This window comes from Aquarana catesbeiana, linkage group LG06 (genome assembly GCF_042186555.1).
Source record: "Aquarana catesbeiana isolate 2022-GZ linkage group LG06, ASM4218655v1, whole genome shotgun sequence".
NCBI classification, from domain to species: domain Eukaryota; kingdom Metazoa; phylum Chordata; class Amphibia; order Anura; family Ranidae; genus Aquarana; species Aquarana catesbeiana.
In genome coordinates, this window is record NC_133329.1 from 377,083,936 (window position 1) to 377,105,860 (window position 21,925).

Sequence of the window (21,925 nt, forward strand, 5' to 3'; positions counted from 1 at the left end):
TGGAAGAGGCAGACTACGAGGGACCCCCTAGCAACAGGCATTTAGAGGTAAGTTAAAAAAAAAATTCCAAATTTTTTTTTTTTTTTTTTTTTTTAGGCACATTCATGCATTTTTTTTTTTTAGGGTGGAACACCACTTTAAATCCAAAGTTTAGGTATGGCTATTTTTTGCATAGTTACCACCTTGTACCAATGTAAGTATGCAAGTGTCACACTTGGCTGGTTCCTGTGGAAGCTGGAAATTGGCACTAGCTTCCAGGTCCTGTGTCAAGTGGCTGCTCTGAAACTTAATGACACAGGAAGTCATTTGCCTGGCACAGGTTCCTTTCAGAAAACACTGCCAAAGAATTCTTTGATTGGAGGAGGTGGAGAGAAGGGAAGTGACATCATGATCTCCACTTTGTCTCATCAGAGAAATGTTTGCATTCATTGAGAAAATGAAACATGTTCTCTGAATGCCTCCCGTGCCGAGCAAGCGACCTCCTCAGGGCAGCCACATAGTATGTGACCCGGAACTTAGCAGCAATCACTGAAGCAACAGTGACTGATACAGCGATCTCCAGCTTCCAGGGGGATCAGAGAGGCATGGCACAAGCATGCTTAACCAAACTGGATCAATGTAGCTATGCAAAAATGTCCATACCTAAACTTCACCTTTTCATTTTTCTATCAAAGCACCCAAATAAGAAAACTATGGCCATACCGGACCAATGGTTTGTGCTGAAAACGCACTGCACAGTGTACAGACCAAGCTGCCAGAGACAATTTTGCATCTCGAACTATTGACCAGGAACCGGGAGGCCCATTGCCCAATCACCTGATTGCTGTGATAGCCTCTGATCATGTATAGCCTGTTGTTTTTTTCCTTTTGAATGGAAAGAAAGATAAATTGTATACTTTTTCTCCTTGCTAGAGGAGAAAATTGTGAGTAAAAAAACATGATAAAAAGAATTAAAAAAATAAAGATATGGTATAAATCCCACTTTTAATGCTGGTTACAGTATTTGCTAAACTGGTGTCTAGTGCATACCCTTCTTCCCCTTCTTCCCCTTCTTGTCACTCTGCTCTCTCTCCCCTACCTTTTGCCCTACTCTCACCTCTCTGTTGCCCTGCCTCTTTTAGAAGAACTGCTTAAGTTAAAAGGCAATAATTCTTCACAGGGAATGCCGGGTTAATAGTATTTTAGTTGAAAAGTTGCCTGAAGTTCAGTTTTCCCTTATGCAAGTTTAATAGAGCATATCATTAATGGATAACATTTGCTTTGTATGGTTTTAATCTTTGCCTTTTGCAGTTTCCAGCATCTATAAGGGGCAATATTCATTGTACCTATGTTAGTGTATACCTCTCTACTTCTTTCAGCAAGTTATGATTGTATTTTGAGAGGTACATACAGTGTATATGCTTTTTGCTAAATCTCAATAAAAATGATTGAAATAAAAAATAAAGATAAAATAGCTAGATCAGAGTTTGATCTAGATTAGTGGCAAGGTTAGATTTGGGTTAGGGTCATGGTCAGTGTCAAAGGTCAGTGTATTTTAGGTAGGATTAAAAAAAAACAAAAAAAACAAAAACATTTTATACATTTTTAACGCAATTAAAATGGTCTTTAGGAGGGGCATGTCCTAATAGCTAATCCAGCTTGATACTAAGAGACCATCAACCCGGTGAAGTGTAATCAAAAATAGAAAGATAAGGAATGATGGGTGTTTAGCAATGGCCCCTTAGTTTGTCTATTATTACCAAATACAAAATATGTTCTAAAACATTACATCTTTATTACAAAAACATTAAACAGTATTATACATAAGGTGGGCAGTATAATCCCACCATACATAAAAAACACAGGTGGCAGTAGTCAGTTGAAGAAATGTCTACATGTTTCATAGACTACAGCTGCTTCTTCGGGGCTTCAATGTTTCTTCGTCTGACTCAAAGCCTAAAATAACAATCAAATAGATATAATAAGTACAAATATATGATATACATGAATATATATATATATATATATATATATATATATATATATATATATATATATATATATATATATATATATATATTGAACATATTTAAAACCCCCTATTCCTTATCTTTCCACTTTTTTTTAATTTAGTATCAGTGTGTTTTAGGTAAATGTGCGCTATTGTTCTGGGCATTACTATGGGTACAGACATCAAATAACATACACATATGTGTTATGGCTGTGATCGTCAGAAGCAGGACCATTTATTTGGTTGATCCTTGGTGGTAGGTTATGGCAGGGCTCAAAATTTCGCCACCAGTTGCCCCACCCAACCCCAACCATGCCCTGCCCCTAATCCCACCCCTAACATGCCCTCATAAATTATCTCATGAAATTACACTTAAATGTTTTATGCACAATTAAGTTACAAAAATAAATATTAACAATAACTTTATCAGTGCCCCTCAGCACAGCCTCACCAGTGCTAATCAATACAGCGTGACCATAGCCCGTCAATACAATTTCACTTGTGCCCGTCAGTACAGTCTCACCTGTGCCCATCAGTACAATCTCACCTGTGCATGTCAGTACAGTCTCACCTGTGCCCATCAGTACAATCTCACCTGTGCATGTCAGTACAGTCTCAACTGTGACCATCAATACAGTCTCACCTGTGCCCGTCAATACAGTCTCAACTGTGCCCGTCAGTACAGTCTCACCTGTGCCCGTCAGTACAGTCTCACCTGTGCCCTTCAATACAGTCTCACCTGTGCCCGTCAGTACAGTCTCACCTGTGCCCGTCATTACAGCTTTACATGTGCAGAGGAAGAGTTGAGCTGGCCAATCATCAGAGAGCAGGGATTGCCTGCTGTAATAGCTTTCAATTAAAATGCTTGGTTCCCAGCACTGCTCACGTTACATACGCCCCGCCTCCTCGCCCAGTGCCGCTCACGTCACACAGTCCCGTCTCCTGGCATTGGACCAGTATTCTGTCTATTAAATGCGCCGGGCGAGGAGGTGGGACTGTGTGACGTGAGCAGGACCGGGCAAGGAGGCAGGGCTGTATGTGAAGGTGAGCGGCGCTGGGAACCCAGCAATTCAAATGAAAGCTGTTACAGCCAGCAATCCCCGCTCTCTGATGATCGGCTAGCTCAACCCTTCCTCTCCTCTCTTCCCCTGGCTGGAAGAATGGCTCGCCCCCCCCTCTCCTCTGAAGCAGCCTACGCTTACCAGCTCTCATTTTGCACTCGCACAATGCAAGTAGGTGAGTGGAAAATTTGAGGGCTGGGTTATGGTAATAGCAAGAAATATAAGGCTACAATTAGAAAAAAATGATGTTTTTTTAATATTTTGTGCCAATTTTCCTTTGAGAACATAAAAAAATATGGAGATGTCAATTACCATTTACCATTAAAAAAAAGCCCAATTTGTCCTGAAAAAAGGTATAATCTATCTGGATAAATTAAGTAGTTGTGATGATATAAACAGTTTGACTAATACATGTCAAAGTTAGAAAACTGTGTTCGGGCGCTAAGATTTGTTTTACGCTCCATCATAAAGGAGTTAACTTGGCATGCCACACTGTAAGTATATAAGTTTCAAAATAATATTACAGAGACATCCTCTCCATCCATTCCCTCCGTGAGATAGTCATTTTCCCCGCTGACTTAAAGGAACATGTTTGGAATCTTCAACTCCAGGTTGAATTGTCTTACTCAGCACTGTGCGGCTGTGTCAGCATTTCAGTTGAGAGCCTGAAACCCCACACAACGACTGCCTTGGGACATCTGAAACCATTAAACTCTCTCCCTTTAATTAGTCCTTTCTACATGGTTATGCACAAATTACACGTTAACCTTGATTCTTTCCTGTCACCATTATACTACGACAGCTGATTTACATCAACATCTGTGCAAATATTTATTTTGCTATTTAGACAGTTATCAGTTTGCCAGCACATAATGCATTCTCATTAAAGCGTTCCGACACAGGGTGAAGGATTGTATTCCTTGCTCGTGATTCATTCTTTTTATTTCAAAATTGTGTTTCATTTAAATAATAAAAAAAAAAGAGAAAAACAAATCACTTTCTCATTAAGTAGTGTGTGGGCAAAAACAAAAAAAGTCACAGTTTTTATATAATCCCTTTCTAAGTCCTCCGCTCAGGCAAAGTAGGCAAAGAATAGAAGTCTAAATAAAAGACTGAAAAGATGTAAAAGGTGTAAAACAACATACACACTACAGGATCTTGTATGAGTACCTGTTTCACATTTAGTTTTAATCTGCTCCTATTGTTGGGAATCCACACATTGCAGGTCTGAGAGTACCAGCATTAGTCAATACAGGCTGCTCTGTATCACTTGTGCATAATTGCTCAGGAGGGAACAAATCTGCTATATTGCGTCAGGTGGATGTCTGAAATGGATCCTTATTAGATGGTTATGTTGAAAACTAAAGTCACTTCCCTTTGAGGGATTGAGCACCATCCATTGGGAATTAACTTGCTTGTGTTTGCAGAGTGGCAAATGGTTTCTTTCCTTTATTTTGATGAGATTCCAAAGTGTTTCACAAAACCTGAAGAAGTTGGACCTCCTAAACTAGGGGTCTCCAAACTTTCTAAACAAAGGTCCAGTTAACTGTTCTTCAGACTTGAGTGGGGCCAGACTGTGGTCATTTGGAGTAGAAATGGTCTTGGCGACAAGAGGAGTAAACAGTGCATTTTTGGCACTAGGGGGGACACTGACACCCGTTGGTGTTAATAAGAGAAATAGTGCCCCGTCAATGGTGTCAGTAGGAGGAATAGTGCCTCATCGTTGGTGTCAGTGGGAGGAATAGTGCTTCATTGTTGGTGTCAGTGGGAGGAATAGTGCCTCATCGTTGGTGTCAGTGGGAGGAATAGTGCCTCATCGTTGGTGTCAGTGGGAGGAATAGTGCCCCATCATCGGTATCAGTGGGAGGAATAGTGCCCCATCGATGGTGTCATTGGGAGGCATAATGCCCCACTGTTGGTGTCAATGTGAGAAATAGTGCTTTGTTGTTGATGTCAGTAACATGAATTATACTCCATTTTTGGTGTCAGGGGGAGGAATAGTTTCTTGCATCAATGGGAGGAAAAGTGCCCCAAGGGCTGGATAAAGGCAAGCAAAGGGTCGTATCTGGCCTCGGACCGCAGTTTGGAGACCACTGTCCTAAACCTACGAAACAAATGGCATATTAACCTTTGAGAAACACCCCCCTGACTTTATCATCATGTAGGACATTGGGAATCATCTTGTTCATAAATAATAAAGATATGGACAAACGGTTCAAGGGAGAAAAGCCCAATAGTTAAAGTTCCCAAGTGTTTCACAGAACCTGAAAATTTGGACCTCCTAAACCTACGAAAGGCATTGCATAATAACCACTGAGAAACACCCCCCCCTGACTTTATCATCATGCAGGATTATGGGAATCATCTTGGGAATAAATATTAAAGATATGGACAATCGGTTCAAGGGATTAAAGCCCAATGGTAAAAAGTGATTTAAACAATCACAAACTAATCTGCTATATTGCTTGAGATGGGTGTTTAAAATGGATCCTTATTAGGTGGTTATGTTGAAAACGAAAGTCTCTTCCCTTTGAGGGTTTGAGCACCATCCATTGGGAATTAACTGTCTTGTGTTAGTAGAGTGGCAAATGGTTTCTTTCCTTTATTTGGATGAGATTCCCAAGTGTTTCTCAGAACCTGAAGAAGTTGGACCTCCTAAACCTACAAAAGGCATCGCATAATAACCACTGAGAAACACCCCCCTGACTTTACCATCATGCAGGACTTTGGGAATCATCTTGTTCACAAATTATAAAGATATGAACAATTGGCTTAAGGGAGGAACGCCCAACAGTTAAAATGATTGTAAACGACTACCTTGTAAAACAACCATTCAGTTTAAAATAGAAATGAAAGGCAAAACATTTTTGTATAGCTATATATAAAATAATCATAAATACCTTTTTTATAAGTGATCACATTCCCTCTGTTCTCAGTTGCATAAGAGCTGGGGGAGGAGAAGCAGCACCACACTGAGCTTCCCAGTGAATGGCTGTGCAATGGGGGCGTGTCAGGACAAGTCTGATCATGCTGAGTTCAGGCTGAGTTCCCAGCACAGCTAGGGACTTGACCACTCAGTGTGCTCCTCTGCTTAGTGTGGTCAGTTTTTAATAGGAAAGCAGAGGGACTGACAGGAACACCAGGGATTTTACATAAAGGAAGCAATACAAAGAGAACAGGATACTTTCTCATACAAGTACAGGGTACAGCAGGCACATATCAGGAATATGAAGTGTTGTGGTAACAAACGCTTTAACTGTGATACAAGCATGTTACATGTTGTAAAATGTATTGTTGTGTGCTTATTAAAGGGCCATCTTTGTCCATAATGTCATGAATTTTTATGGATCTGAGGATTAATGTTTTAGAGCAATACAAATCGAAATGTTGAAATTTGAACTATAGCATTGTTGGGAATAAGCACATTGCAGGTGCATTGGTCAATACAGGCTACTCTGTATGATGTGTGCATTATTGCTCAGGAGGGAATACATCTGCTGCATTGCTTGAGGTGGGTGTTTGACATGGATCCTTATTAGGCAGTTACATTGAAATCTAAAGTCTCAGCTTTTTGAGGGATTGAGCGCCATCCACTAAAAATAAACTGGCTTGTGTTAGCAGAGTGGCAAATGGTTTCTTTCTTTTATTTGGATGAGATTCCCAAGTGTTTCACAGAACCTGAAAAAGTTGAACCTCATAAACCCATAAAACGCATTGCATAACTGTTGAGAAACAACCCCCTGACTTTATCATCGTGCAGGACTTTGGGAAATTATCTTATTCATAAATAATAAATACACAGGCAATGAGCTCAAGGGATGAAAGTACAACTGTTAACTGTGAAACAAGCATTTTGCAAGTTGTAAAATGTATTGTTGTATGTTTATTAATTGGCCATCTATGGCCAGAATGTCATGCATTTTTATGGATCTGAGGATCAGTGTTTTAGAAGAATACAAATTAAAATGTTGAAATTTGAAATGTGGTGTACATTGTATATGCCAGGGCACCTGTAAAAGTCCCATACATGCTTGGGTTTTATATTGCCCAATTTATGCCTACAGACCTGGTCTATACTAATGTCATGTAAAGGACAACAGCAAATGATAAACCCCATAAAACGCATACAAGACACTGTAACAAAAATGTATTTTTGATAGTTTACCAGACCTTAAATGTAGAGTCTGACATATTTTTCTTTTTACAGAATTTATTTTTATCTGGTGATCCTAAGGCTTGGTTCACATCAATGCAAATTGGATACATTTTTTAACCACATTCAGCTTTCAATAGAGCTGATTCACATATGTCTGGGGAGGTCGCAGTCTGTTTCTAAAATTGTGCAATTTTGGGTTGGTTTAGGTGCGAATTCAAGTAAAAATTTAAACCTGAATCGCATCAGAACCGTTGAACAAAACCACACCGGACTGCGGACTGCAAACCGCAGCCAAACATGTGTGAACCTGGCCTTACTTACAGCCTACTTTCCTAGAGTTACAAAGCTCACTTACTTCATTGTATTTACAGAGGTGCAACATTGTCACCTAAGGACAGGATTACAAATAAACTCCCTCTTTCCTGTTCACATAACATAGAAGTTTTTTTTAGTCCTCAAAGATATCTGGAAACAATGATATCTGGTAACACTCAGCACAGGCCCAGAATACAGTCCCAACCAGCTCACAAGACTTCTGGAAGGTTTTTATGGCCCTTCAAATAGATATAAAAAACACTTTCAATAGTATATTTGGCAGACCAAAATAAACCAAATGAGAGAGAATAATTGCTAAAATTTACATGCACTTTAAATAAGTGAAGAACAGATCTATTGAGAGCAGTTTAGAGGTGGAAATGAACCATTACCAAAGCCCCCTTGAGTTTTGCAATGTAATTGTAATTGTAGGATCCGTGACATAGGAAAATATAGTAACCCCTTTATGACCATGGATTATTGAATTTTAGATGTCCAGACCAAAATTTGCAGTGTCAATATGCATTGGTTAACCTGGCAATAGGTCTAATTTGTCTGCCAAAATAAGTTTCATGTTTTTAACATGCATTTTATTTTAATTCTGTTTTAATAAATATCTTGCTTATGTTTTTATTATAAGCTGCCACATGCAAAACAATTGGGAAGATTTATAAATCTGGAGAGTGCAAAATCTGGTGTAGCTCTACATATAACCAATCGGCTTCCAGGTTTTATTGTCAAATATTAATTGAACAAGCTGAAGTTAGAAGCTGATTGGCTACCATGCACAGTTGCACCAGATTCTGCACTCTCCAGTTTTAGTTAATCAACCTCAATATGTTTTATTCCTTTTACTTTTCAATAGTTTTTATTGAATTTTTACAAATGAAAGGAGAACATATGTATGCATGTTAATAGAAAGACAATCCTGTGAGCCACCAATTCCTACATGCTAAAACTTATATGGGCTCCTGGATTCCTCAGCATACACCAGTAAAGGCTTACTATAGAGCGGTGCACTGACACGCTTAATCTGTGTGAGTACCCCTGAAGGGGATCTTTTTTGCTTTATTTAATAAACGGTTCAAACTGTACTTGCACTATCGAGTTTTTCCTGTTTCTGTTTGGTGTATGCTGAGGAATCCAGGAGCCCAATACCATCATAGATCCCAGAGGCGGTTCACATGCGTGTTTTGACTTAGATTAATCGCAAAGTCTCACGCTCCAAGGTGAGTATTTATTACCCAAGGGGGGCACCTGAGTGATGATACCTTAGCACGGCTTGGATCACAGCTTTTGGATTACATGGACCTTTATCAATACTGGATTAGTGACGCAATTGGTCACTACTTACATGCACATGAGCACTTTGTTTTATGATTTAAATCACTTACAGCATTGTTTTTCAGCATGGTCACTATTGACATATTTGGACACTGTATGAAAACATGGTCATTATTGACTTATTTGGACACTATATGAAAGCACAGAAGCACTTTCATATATATTGCTGTTTTTTTTTATATACATATATTATATATTTTTTTTTTTGGCTTGTAATACATAGTTATGCACTAGGATCTTTAACTATATCCATAGTAAGATATATGCGTATTAACATTTATAATTCACTGGTTCATTATTTATTTATTTGAGATATTTTATTTACTGTGCACTTCTTATACATACCTTTTAGCGCAGCATATATATTTATTTATACATATGAATGTTAAGTGCTGTGCCAAGGTAGCATATACTTTAAAAGTAGGGGAAAAAAAAGAAAAAAACACAAGAAAAACAGAAAGAAAGAAAAAAACAAGGTACCATTGTATACTGTGTCAACAAGAGATAAAACCGTTGAACAAAAAAAAGGTTAACTCGAGCTGCTTGGAAAAAAGCATATAGACAATGAAATAGAGATGTTTTATTCCTTTCATATGTTAAGGTCTCAAATAATTAAGTTTTAACTTTTTTTTTTTGAAAATTCTTTTGCTTGAAGTTTTGTTAAAAGGTATACAACTCAGTGGCAGTGGCACAACCAAGCCACCGTAACACGGCCACGCAGGGCCAACACAAATAGTACATTATTACATTACTACCTATGGAAGGTGATTACATCTTTGGCTAAATAACAAAGGCCAACTATCTATACTAAAGAGAATAAACAACACCCCAGAAACCTTACCCCCCCCCCCTCCCCATTCAGCTCTATCCCTTCATCTCAAGGTTCCCTTGAAAAGGACAATTAAGTGCATCTACAATACAATGTCTTAAGGAGTCAAAAACAGCTATCAGGGAAAAAACACTGTAATACAATAGTGGAACTGAGAGGCAGGTAGAGCTATCTTAAATCAGGAATGAAACAAGTGTCTCCACCCAGAGTGTAGAGCTTCCTCAGGAGGTGAGCCCAATCCCTAAAACCTCATTATTACTACAACTTAAATCAACTAGCAACCAGTACCAAAGTGTCTCCCCAGGTATCATCCTGTCGTGGACGACGATGCCAACTATGCCTGCCATACCTTATTAAATTTTTTGAGGCAAGTTTTTATTTTTTTTAGGTATTTTTTTTTTTTATTCCTTATACTGCATTGTAACAACTGCAGCCTTCCAGCCTCAGGTGTCAACGTGCCTCTCCCTGTGTGAGATACAGTGAGAGTTGCACTGGCAGGTTTTCTTGGTACCTACAGTATGTGATCTTCATGACTGGCCGTCATTGTGATCATATTAATAAAAAGCATGCAACTTAGCTCCTGGTTGTTAGAATAGATCCCCAGCTGTTAGTAACAACTTAGAACAAGAAATCTGCACACACTGCAGGAGTCAATTGTCACTCGTGTCCTATTGGTCCCAAAAGCACTGCACAGGAATCATATCCGTATATAATGTGGTTCTTTCTTTTGTAAGATAATGGTGCCTACAAGGTGTATACAGGCTTTCTGTCTCTGGGGAAAATTTTAACTATTCTTTTTTTTTTTCTTTCTTTTTCAGGCCAGGAAAACATAGTTTACAAGTGCCCCTCAAATCACATTCTTTGCATTGGAACCAAAACATGCATCCATCTGTCAAAACTCTGCAATGGAGTCTTGGACTGCAGTGATGGCTACGATGAAGGAGTGCACTGTCGCGGTGAGTCCTTTACATAATTTTTCCTAAAATTTGATTGTCGTTATCACCGGTCCCTGAATGATTGCAAAATGTTCACAGTCTAGGGTAGCTTTTATCTTTTTTTTTATCCTGTAGAAACTCTTGAAATAATTTTCAGGTCTTAGTGAAACCCTGCTAAAATGATTTTATTTCCAGATGACTGTACATTACTGTAATTAGTAATTTGTAGATATGAATATGCTGTGTATAAAAGAAATGGGAAGTTGATGTACTTAGTATATGTGAAACCTAGAACAGATCATTTGCAGAAATAATTATGAAATTAATTAACAAAATGGCTAGAAAAGAATTGCATAACCTTACAATGGTGGCCAGTGAAAAAGTGTTCCCTCTTACAGTAGGTCTGTGTAGAGGTGCCCACCTAGATTTGTGGTAAGTGAAAGAGGTACTCCTTTACATTAGTAGACACTGGTCAGTGCACAAAATGCCCTCATACATTTGTGGTCAGGGGGAAGAATGTCCCTTAGAATCACTGAATACCATATCCAAGCTCTACTGCTGGTGATGCTATCCAAGGCTGAAAACCGGTGCTCGTGGCTGGGGTGTGCAGTCCTTCAATACTTTTAATGTTGATAGATATAAGCCAGCAACTCGATGGACTCAAACATTGAAAATCTTTATTGGCTATGCAAGTATAACCAGTAAAGTAATGTTACTGGAGCATTGTTTTACTGGATAAACTTGTATAGCCAATAAAGATTTTCAATGTTTGAGTCCACCAAGTTGCTGGCTCATATCTATCAATGTTAAAAGAATGCCCCTTACATTGGTGGTGAGTGTAGTTTCCCCTTACATTGATGGTCGCTGGTCACTGGTTTCTGCAGAGTGATGTTGGTGTTGGAAGACTTAGAACTCTACAGGCACCATCAGACAGGAAATCAGTGTGTCACTGATCGCTGGTCTACAGTGTGATATGGGGGCATTGCTTGATTTGTCTTGTCTAGGATGTATAGTTGAAATTGCGTATGAGGAAGGCTTGTCTAAAGCTGACCATTAATGGATCAAAATTTATCTGGTAAAGCAGGGACCGGACACATTTTAAATCCATCTATAGTTGTTCCCATTTCAGAGAAGTTGATCTAATGATCAACTTCTCTTGACCCGACTTATTGGAAAATGTTCCTTTGATCAGCACTGCAGCCAATCAGTTGCAGCACTGATCAGTGTATTCTGACAGTGGAGCAGTCCCCGCTGTCAGAATACAATAATACAGTAGAGAGAATGATTCCATCCAACTTTTTTGTGTGGATGGGGGGATCTGTTCTGTTCTTTTAAATCAGCTGCCTGTCTGTTTAAAACAAAAAGGATCATTCTGTGGTCTGACTAAGGTGCAATCTGGAACTATTGGTTAAAAAAGCTGCTCTAAGTGGAAATAGTTGAGGGCCCACAAATCTGTAGTTAATTTCATTATTTTCTATTCCTATATTTTTTTTTTTTACTTTGAGTCATATGTGGTAAAAGGATAAGTGGCTTATGATGCAGTAAATTCCAGCCAGGCGAGGTTGCAGTAACCATTGGGCATTGGCTTTTGCCCCCTGCACTACCAGAACATTCCATATTCGTTTTCTGCAATAAGTAAGAGTATTTGGATCACAGATACTCAACTCAAATATGTTTGTAAAAATGACTGCCCTTTGCCCTTTCTGTCCATTCACTAAGTCATACAGGAGTAACAGTATTTAACTGCATATGCTATTTTAATTTAAGATGAATTTCACATTTAAAAGTTCATTTCAGACTTTCCAATTATAGCAAAGTCACGCTATCACTGTTTAACCTTTAAAAGCCTTCATTTCTCATACACTCAACCAACCTCAACCAAAAGAAGCTAGCAGTAATTTATGAAATAATAACAATAGCAAGTTGGGTACTTCTGGGCAAAATAAGCTTTAAAGTCAAACTTTGGGAAACTCTCAAAGTTTCTCAGGGACTCTGGGAAAAGGAGATTTATTCAATATATCCTCCACTCCTCCCTACTACTGGACCAGTCCCTGAAGGGTCTTCTCCCCTATGCTCCAGCAGGCCATTGCAAGGTTGCTGAGGGACAGTCTGAAGTGTGGGGGAGAGGCATCTCCTCTCTCCTAGACAAAACAAGCAGTGAACCCTAGCAGTGAGGGCATAGCCCCACTGCAAAGGATAACTTTATATTTTCCTGGAGTTGGGCTTAACAAAAATTAACAAAGCCATATGACAGACCTTGTGTGACTAGGCTTTGTTTATCAACATGTCATACAAATATATATTTGAAATCAAATCTTTATTATTTTGTGGAAATAACATGGTGTGGGCAGATTTCTGCCAGCCACAGGCTATGTTACGCCCCTCCAGATAAGGTAGAGGTGATTCCTCTATTAATGTAAAATCCCACCCCCATTGTGTTTAGCTGGTTATTGAGCATGGAAGAGGAGGGAGGGAGTGGGCTGTCATTTACCACTGTGTGTATGCCCACATGTATGACTCTATAGTCACATGGGCTGCTCATATGTGATAGGGAGGACATGCTTAGCATAGAAATTCACAAAAAACTGAGCATGTGCAGAGTTGCCACTACAGCTGCAAAATCCTTAGCTGAATTGGGGACTTGGACAGAAGGTGGAGATAGAGAGCAGCAGGATCAACCAGGTTTTTTGCAGAATATAGAAAACAAAACTTATAGTGACAGAGTGAGTATGGACAGCATGTAACATGCCATTTATTGATAGTTTTTTTATGATGTGGGTTATGTGACACTTTAAGAACACCCAAAACACCTTTTCCTTTCAGCACTGACTTCAATGCATTCAGCAGATGTTAATGGTGTACTGAAATGTTTCAAGTTCAGCTAAATGGATATAAAGGAAAAACTCAAAATTTTGCTCATCCACAGTGATCTTTTTTTTGTAATAAAATTTTGTATACCAAAAACAAAATCACAAACATCAATCATCTACAATAAAAAGGGAACTGACACCCAGTATTGAGAATATTGCATATGTTATGCTTCAGTGCATTGCCTCTAATGTTTGTTGTGCCATCAGTTAACATTGGATGTGGGTGGTGGTGGTCCTCAGGGGTATGACGGATCAAGCCAATAAAGCAAGTTAAAGCCCAAAGGATGGTATAAAGTGTCCACCAGAAAAAGGCAAGAGGAGAGTCAAGAGAGCACTTATAGTGTAGTGTATACACGTATGTATTGTGGTTGGTGAATTAAAATAAAAAATATTGAATGAGTTTGGTCACTCTTGATACCCCGGAGTTCTGATCCTGAGCCCTCTGGGGGGCTGTCAGATGGGTGGTAAAATTCTTAGTTAGGAAAATGACAAAGTCCATCAGTATTCTGATTAGCAGAGGCACCAATTGGAGTGTGTAGTGGGATTGTGGTGTATCTATAGATGGATTACAGTCGTGATGTTGGATGTCAACATCAGCTAACATGACATCGTAGGTGAAGAATGTACATAGACAGTTGTATCAGCATGGTAAAGTGTGTGTTTGGCCAAAACTTTCTTTTGTTCTTGGATAGAGTAGGTTTAAAAACCTTCATGGTTTATCCTTTGCTTTGTATGTATCATCGTTTCGGAGACAGAACCAGAAGTTAGAGGAAATTTCCCAAAGCGAGGCAAATTCCCCTTTTAGACAGTTAAAACAGGTGCTGCCATTGGAAGATTTCCCCTTACTTCTTGTTTTGGGGACAACTGGAAAAATGTGGATTTCCCCTTGGTTGCCTTCTAGGTGACAATGGTCACCAGTACAGGTGGAGCGGTGAATCCTTCTAATGAAAGCACAGACCACAATAAATACTTAACAGAGGGACTAGAGTTGCCATCTACCGACACTGGAAGAATACCTCTCCCCCTTGCTCTTGGAATGGGCCTAGATTCTCAATGACATAATGGTGATGGAGATGTTGGTGGCAGAGGATAGTGCAGATCCTTAGAAGGTCCATACAACCTGGACCTGTGAGCAGGCATATAGTGATACTGAAATTTTTTTAGCCCTTCCCAATTGATTCCTCGTCCTGCTTTTTGCTGTATATGTGTCATTGGGAGCTTCTCTGATTGTGTAGATAGAGCTTTCCTTGGAACCCCTGCTACTTAGAATTTAATGTGTCTGGCCTTCCCTGATGATATGATGATATATGTATTATCCTTACAGTCCCCTCTTTCCCATTTTTTTTACGGTGCTGATATCATTAAGCTCCTATATGTTTTCTTATATAATATGTTTTTTTATTCTTGTATCGTTTACCTATTTTAGAATATTTTAACATGGATAATGTAGAGCTGTAAATTATCCCTTAAAAACTGTTTAGATAAACACTGTTTTGACAAAAACTTAACAGATTGTCTAACCCTTCCACACTCTATCCAAAACTAAAGCAAATATTTTGCCTAGAGATACACATTAAGCCCTGTATAACATATAAGATAATCTATTGTATATTTTGTATATTTAAACTAAGGTATATTTTTTCCGTGCTGCAATAAAATTTTTGGAATGTGTAAATTTCTAGCTGTCACATACGGAGCTGCATGTTGGATCAAGCAGAAAACAAAAATCTTTGATGTATATGAAAGGAAATTGCTTATGGGCGTATGTAGATGTATACAGATGTGTATCTGAATACAGAGCGGGGAGATGTAGACATAATAGCAAGCTTTATGAAAAATATAAGGCTGCTGGATAATCGTTGATAACATGCATTGCACATCTAAATTGGGCTGGTAATATTAAACGGATGACTGAGGATCATATGTCAAAAGCTATCCAAGAATTATGTGGAAAAAGATATATTAGTCAACCCAAAGCACAATGCTTGGATGAAATTAATAAGTATGTAAGGATGATAGTAGCTAGGCAACAGTGGGATGCCGGCAAGCACAGAGGAGAGGAAGTTCCTTCAGGAAACCCTGACTTTTATTGCACAAATGAATTAAAGAGTGAATAAATGATTGAATAAATAATTGCTTGAATGAAGTAAGGAATGAATACATGAATGATGAAGAATGTGATCAGCTTTGGGGCCCTATTGAAGTTAAATCAATATTAACCACTTGCCACCCAAGCCAATTCTGGCATTTCTCTCCTACATATAAAAATCATAATTTTTTTGCTAGAAAATTACTCAGAACCCTCAAAAATTATATATATATATTTTTTTAGCAGAGACCCTAAGGAATAAAATGGTGGTTGTAGCATTTTTATTTTTATGTCACACAGTATTTGAGCAGCAATTTTTCAAAGGCAATTTTTTTCATGGCCTCTCTAGTTGTTTACTTTCCCTAGTTGTTCACTTTCATGAATTGATTAAGAAAAAAAACAACCTCAATTTTTTTTTGAATAATGTGAAAGATGATGTTGCGCCGAGTAAATAGATACCTAACATGTCACGCATTAAAATTGCACACACATTTGTGGAATGGCGCCAAACTTCAGCACTTAAAAATCCATAGGCTACGATTTAAACATTTCTACAGGTTACCAGTTTAGAGTTACAAAGGAGGTATTGTGCTGAAATCATTGCTCTGGCTCCAACGTTCATGGCGTCATCTCACATGTATAAGCACGAGGGGATGGAAGCGCATTAAAAAAAAAATATATATTATTGTTTATTTTATTTTAATTTTTTTTATTTTTACACTTTACCTTAATTTTTTTTTGTTATCACTTTTATTCCTATGACAAGGAATGTAAACATCCCTTGGAATAGGGCAAGAAAGGTCCTCTTTATGGAGAGATCTGGGGTCTATAAGTTCCCACATCTCTCCTCTATGCTGGAAGCCTGAGATAAAAAAAAAAATAGATCTCGGGCTTTCCAGCTAAAATAAATGGTAATGTTTACATCTACCTGCGGTGGAACTGACGTTATGACGTTGCCTCCGGGGGTCACAGAGATGGCCGGGGAACCATCTGGTCCACGGCCAGCTTTATGGTAAACCTCTATGGTAAACCGCCACCTCCCTCCTGCCGCCTGTAAAAGCAATCAAGTGGCTAAACAGCCACTATGATGACTTTTAAATTGCACGGAATCACCAACTGAAAAAAATATATATCTAGACGATGCCTGTAGTTGCAACCATCATCCAGATATCTTCACACAAAGTCCCTGATATCATATGATGTCAACCTAGGGGAAGTGGTTAAACCCAAAACCAAAAATGTAATATATTGCAGCTTAAGCAGATGTGATGGCTCCATTAGTTTTCTAATATTTAGGCTGTTTTCATCTGGTGATCTGGCCAGTAACACACCTCTAGGATGGAAGGAAGGAAGCAAGGAAGGGTTGCAAGTGCTTACCACCCCTTGTGGAAAATGTTAGTTGCCTGAACTTCTTGCTTCTCTGCTTTGAATTATTGAACCAGAATAAGTTGGGAATGATTGGTGTTTCTTAGACTGTCCTGGGTTACCTACTTTTTTCTCATTAGTGACTCCAAGAAAAATTAGAATTCCAGTTAGAAAACTAGCATTTTCACAGAGCTCAGCATAGATAGTCTCCCTGTTTCTTTCATGACAGGTTAACTTTTTAATTATGATACTTGGTTATTTATCCCCTAGACCAGTGGTCATCAACTCCTCTCCTCAGGACCCACTAACAGGCCAGGTTTGCAAGATAACTGAAATACATCACAGGTGATATCATTTGCTGCTCAGTGATTGCAGTATTCTAGTCTGCATCTCCCCAAGGTAATACTTAAAACCTGGCCTGTTAGACCCCATTCACACAGGGGCAACACGACTTGCAGGTCGCCTCAGCGAGGCGACCTGCAAACGACTTCCGCGGCGACTTGCAAAACGACTTCTGTATAGAAGTCTATGCAAGTCGCCCCAAGTCGCCCCCAAAGTTGTACAGGAACCTTTTTCTAAGTCGGAGCGACTTGCATCGCTCCGATTAGAACGGTTTCATTGTACAGAACGGGAGGCGACTTGTCAGGCGACTAGGTCGCCTGACAAGTCGTCCCTGTGTGAATGGGCTCTTAGTGGGCCCTGAGGACAGGGTTGATGACCACTGCCCTAGATGACAGCAGAAAAAGATATCACACAGAATATTTTATAATAGCTAGTAAGTTTGGAAGAAAAACAAGAAAGTAGTTTCAGGCCCACCACCTGCAGGCTGCAAGTGGTAAGTGTTGAACTTTTTTTTATATTTACCTGAGCTAGGTAGATATGAACTGTGTTGTTTTACAGACTTTTTTTTTTCTTTACTCCTATAGAGAGTTGTTATTTGATTGACTCATGTCCTGATTTTTTTTACCCGTTCCTGCTGGTTTTCATTTACAACACCCACAACATTCCTTTTATAACAGCAGAAACCAAGTGCGAGGTGTATTTCTGAAAAAAAAACTTTTCAACTCTTGTAAACTCTTTCTTGTAATAACAGGAAAAAAAAAAAAAAAACAACATCGGTATCTGAGAAACACACAGCATAATTACTAGGTACCAAATACAGTATTTCCACGATCAATACAATTACCCAGCCAAAGGTCTTTTCATTCCAAGAACAGGGCAGTTAGCAGCGGGTCATCAGCTGCCATTAGGAGAAAGCTGATTTCACGGCATCCCTAAATCTCATTGCCTTGCCATTTACTTGTCAGAAAGAATCATCCTGCCTTCCCACATCTAATTAGTAAAGTAGATCTTAATGTGAAGTCTGCTACAACATTATTAACACACAAAGAAAACATTATGGTAATTCCGGAGAGGTAAATGTGGGAAGCAATGATGCATCGTTATGTGGAAATAGAATAGGTAAAAAAAAAAAAGTTACAGTACGACTAAATAAGGAAAATTACAACATGAACAACTGTGGAAGGACACGTTTTATTATATGTATATAATTGAACTAAAAGCGGAGGTTCACACAAAAATTGAACCTCTGCTTTTTGGAACCCTCCCCCCCTCCGATGTCACATTTGGCACTTTTCAGAGGGGAGGGGGGTGCAGATACCTGTATAATACAGGTATTTGCACCCACTTCCAGGCATAGACTCCCTCGGGAGTCTACGCCTCTTCCCCCCCCTGCTGTCTGCTGGGAAACACATGGGTCCCAGAGACACCAGGGACCATCCGGATTGCACAGTGCGACTCGCTCATGAGCAGTAGGGAACCGGGAAGTGAAGCCGCAAGGCTTCACTTCCTGGTTCCCTTATCGAAGATGGTGGCGGCAGCACCGGAGAGCCGAGCGACAGATCGGCTTCGGGTGCCAACATCGTGGGCGCCCTGGACAGGTAAGTGTCCATATTTTAAAGTCAGCAGATGCAGTATTTGTAGTTGCTGACTTTTAAAAAAATTAATTTCGGCAGACCTTCGCTTGGCCATGACTTTGATTATGCAAGAATTTGTATTTTTAGTGTTAAATATTTATACAAATGCAGATTTTCGTCTGTAAAAATGTTGTTTGCCTTTAATTTCATTTATTTTATCTTAGCCTGGCATTTCAGCTTGAGAGTCAGGAATAGAAGGTCACTTAAAGCGGTAGTAAACCCCGCTTTGTAATTTCTACCTACAGGTAAGCCTATAATAAGGCTTACATGGCGATAAAATGAATATCTGTTAAACATGCACCATTTTGGAGATATTCACCCTGGATGCACCCAGTAACCTCATGCACTCTGAAGGTCATTCACAGTGCTGGAGCCCATGAACCCAGGGTATGCGATGTATACGAGCACTTTATGCCATTGTTTTACAGGTGTTTTTTTTTTTTTTAAACTATTGCTTTAAAGTTTGAGCTGTTGCCTTCTCAACTGCCTTTCCTTACATTATTGGGTTGATTACTAGAAGAACTGAGGCTGTTCACTTAGCAAAGTGAATGTGGAATGAGCTTGGTAAATAAGATAAAGCTTTGTCCACTTCAATCAATTATGTGCTTAAAAAAAATCTTGTTTTCTTTTTTTAATTCTCTCACATGATTGGGTATTCAGAGTGGGAACTGGTTTACCTTATTTATCATTCACTTGGCAAAGTGAACAGGCTCTACTCTATTAATTAATCAACCTCATTGTCCCCCAGCTCCCAAGAGTGCACAACAGTGTCAATTAAAAAAAAAAGCCCTACGGTTGTCTCTTTTGCTTTTAGCTTCAGGGCTCTATTTTTCATAATAAAGCAAAAATGAGTTGGGAAACATAAGATGGGATTGTTTAAAAAGCTGGTGTCAGGACCTGGCACTATGGTTCCCTCGGCAGAGGGTTGTAGTTCCAGTGTGAACCAGCAGGTGTCTCCAAGCAGCTCCCAGGAATCAGTCTCTATCTCGTGTTGGCTGCTGGGAGGGTATTTAGTTCATACTTTACTAGTGGCTCTCACGTCATTTTGTTGCTCGACCACTAGATACACCTTGCCATTTATCCTGACCCTGGTCCTGGCCTTGCTTTTGCCTTGTATCCTGCTGCCTTGTACTTACTCCCCCTTGTTCCTGATCAGAGTTTCGGTTGCCACTTCCCGACTGTTCCTTGCACCTACGGTTTTACCATGTTTTTCTGTGTTCCGCATTTAGTATACATTTGTATATAGTGTAGTTGGTTAAACATTCTGTCATGTTGTTTGGGTTCACTAATATCTTCACGTTATATCTTGGATGGTCTTTGGATTCACTTTGAATATATTGTATATGGACTGGTTTCCAAAATGTAGCCTATGTGGCCATCCCTACCGTGATGCTTGACAGCTGGTCTCCAGATATGACTATTCGTGCAATACACACAATACACACAGAGAGATTGTTTCACAATTGGCGATATTAAAGGCACACTACAGCATAATAATATTGGGTCCATTTTATTTTTATTTTATAAAGTATAAGTTGGTAAACTGACATTTTATCAGCAAAGCAGATAAGAATAGTCTGAAAAATATGCAAAAAAAGGACGCCCACCTTTTGGTTTGAAAAGGAAAACATGCTATAATATATATATCTATATATATAGATATATCTAGATATATCTATATATATAGATATATATAGATATATATAGATCTATATATATCTATATAGATCTATATATAGAGATTCAGAAAAAAAATATATTTTTATATATATATATATATATATATATATATATATATATATATATATATATATATACACACACACAGCCTAGAGAGAGAGAGAGAGAGAGAGAGACAGAGTGAGACTTGTATAAAGAAACAAAACACATGCAAGAATAATATACATTTCTTGAAACTTAGTTATTGCATTGTCAGACAGTTAGATGGTCAGCTAGATTTAGATGCACAGCTATCAAATTCTAACCTTCCAAGATCTGCAGAGCATCTGATCCAGGGGAAGTGTAAACATCCCCCTTTTTACACCTTGTTAGTCCAGTGATTTTTGTAAAGTCCTAGACAAGTCATCATTACTTGATTCATTGACCATTAACCAGCCCATTTGGACTGCTCTGCCTTGGAGGGGTTTTATATTTGCGTGTGACTTTGTTTGTACAATGGGTCACATACAGTAGCCAAACAATGTAGCAGATGGACAGACAGATATTTGGCAACTCTAGCTGCATAGAGAAAATTAGCTTGCCACCTTTTGCTGCCATTTTCTACCTCCTGTGACATTCAACCTGTTATACCTTCTTTCTATTTTTTTAATAGCTGACTGTACCCACCAGAGATCCTTTCTTCCCAAGCTCATAAATAGTTAAAAGATCATAGCGTCTAACATCTCAATTTAGTAACACGCTGCATACAGCACAACCAGCACAGCGTTCTGAGCCAAAACTGCTTCGGCCATATGTTAAATAATAAATTGCTGCCAAGCTTTAACGCTCGCAGACCAAAGTGACAATGTATCATCATGTGTATTCTATGCTTATATTTCACAAGGATACTTTTTTTTGCTGTTTAGAAACCTCAATAAAAGTTATTGCTGAAACTGAAATATTGAAGCACTATATTCTGCAAAGTAATAACTGTATTATGCATCAATGCAAAGCTATTCAAAATGGCAATTGCTTGAAATATAGTGCATTAGTCAGTGCTGGAAAGAATAGCTTTGAGTTATTTTTTTTTGGTTTCAAGGCATCATTTGTAAGATTGTACATGTTCCTAATTATGTTACATAACTTTTATTAGTCATTCTGGGGTTGATGGGATCAAACAGGGATGGTTAAGGAAAAATAACTAATAATATTGGCAAATTTACTAAAATTAGCAAATAAAGGAAGGGAATTTGTGAAGGGTCCAGATGGTCATACAGAGTTGACCCAATTTGTCAGCGTTGTCTCAGCAATATTTTATAAGACACTGAGCTTGTGA

At 38.8% G+C, this 21,925-nt stretch overlaps 1 protein-coding gene across 6 annotated transcripts in view; it reads left to right on the forward strand.

The window, feature by feature from the left end:
• Positions 1-21,925, forward strand: part of LRP1B (LDL receptor related protein 1B) — a 2,172,167-nt gene that overhangs the window by 727,127 nt on the left and 1,423,115 nt on the right. For all 6 annotated transcript variants that reach the window (XM_073634235.1, XM_073634238.1, XM_073634240.1 and 3 more), the window contains exon 3: positions 10,514-10,651. In XM_073634235.1, the coding sequence (XP_073490336.1) occupies positions 10,514-10,651 (138 nt within the window). The remainder of the gene's footprint in view (positions 1-10,513; positions 10,652-21,925) is intronic.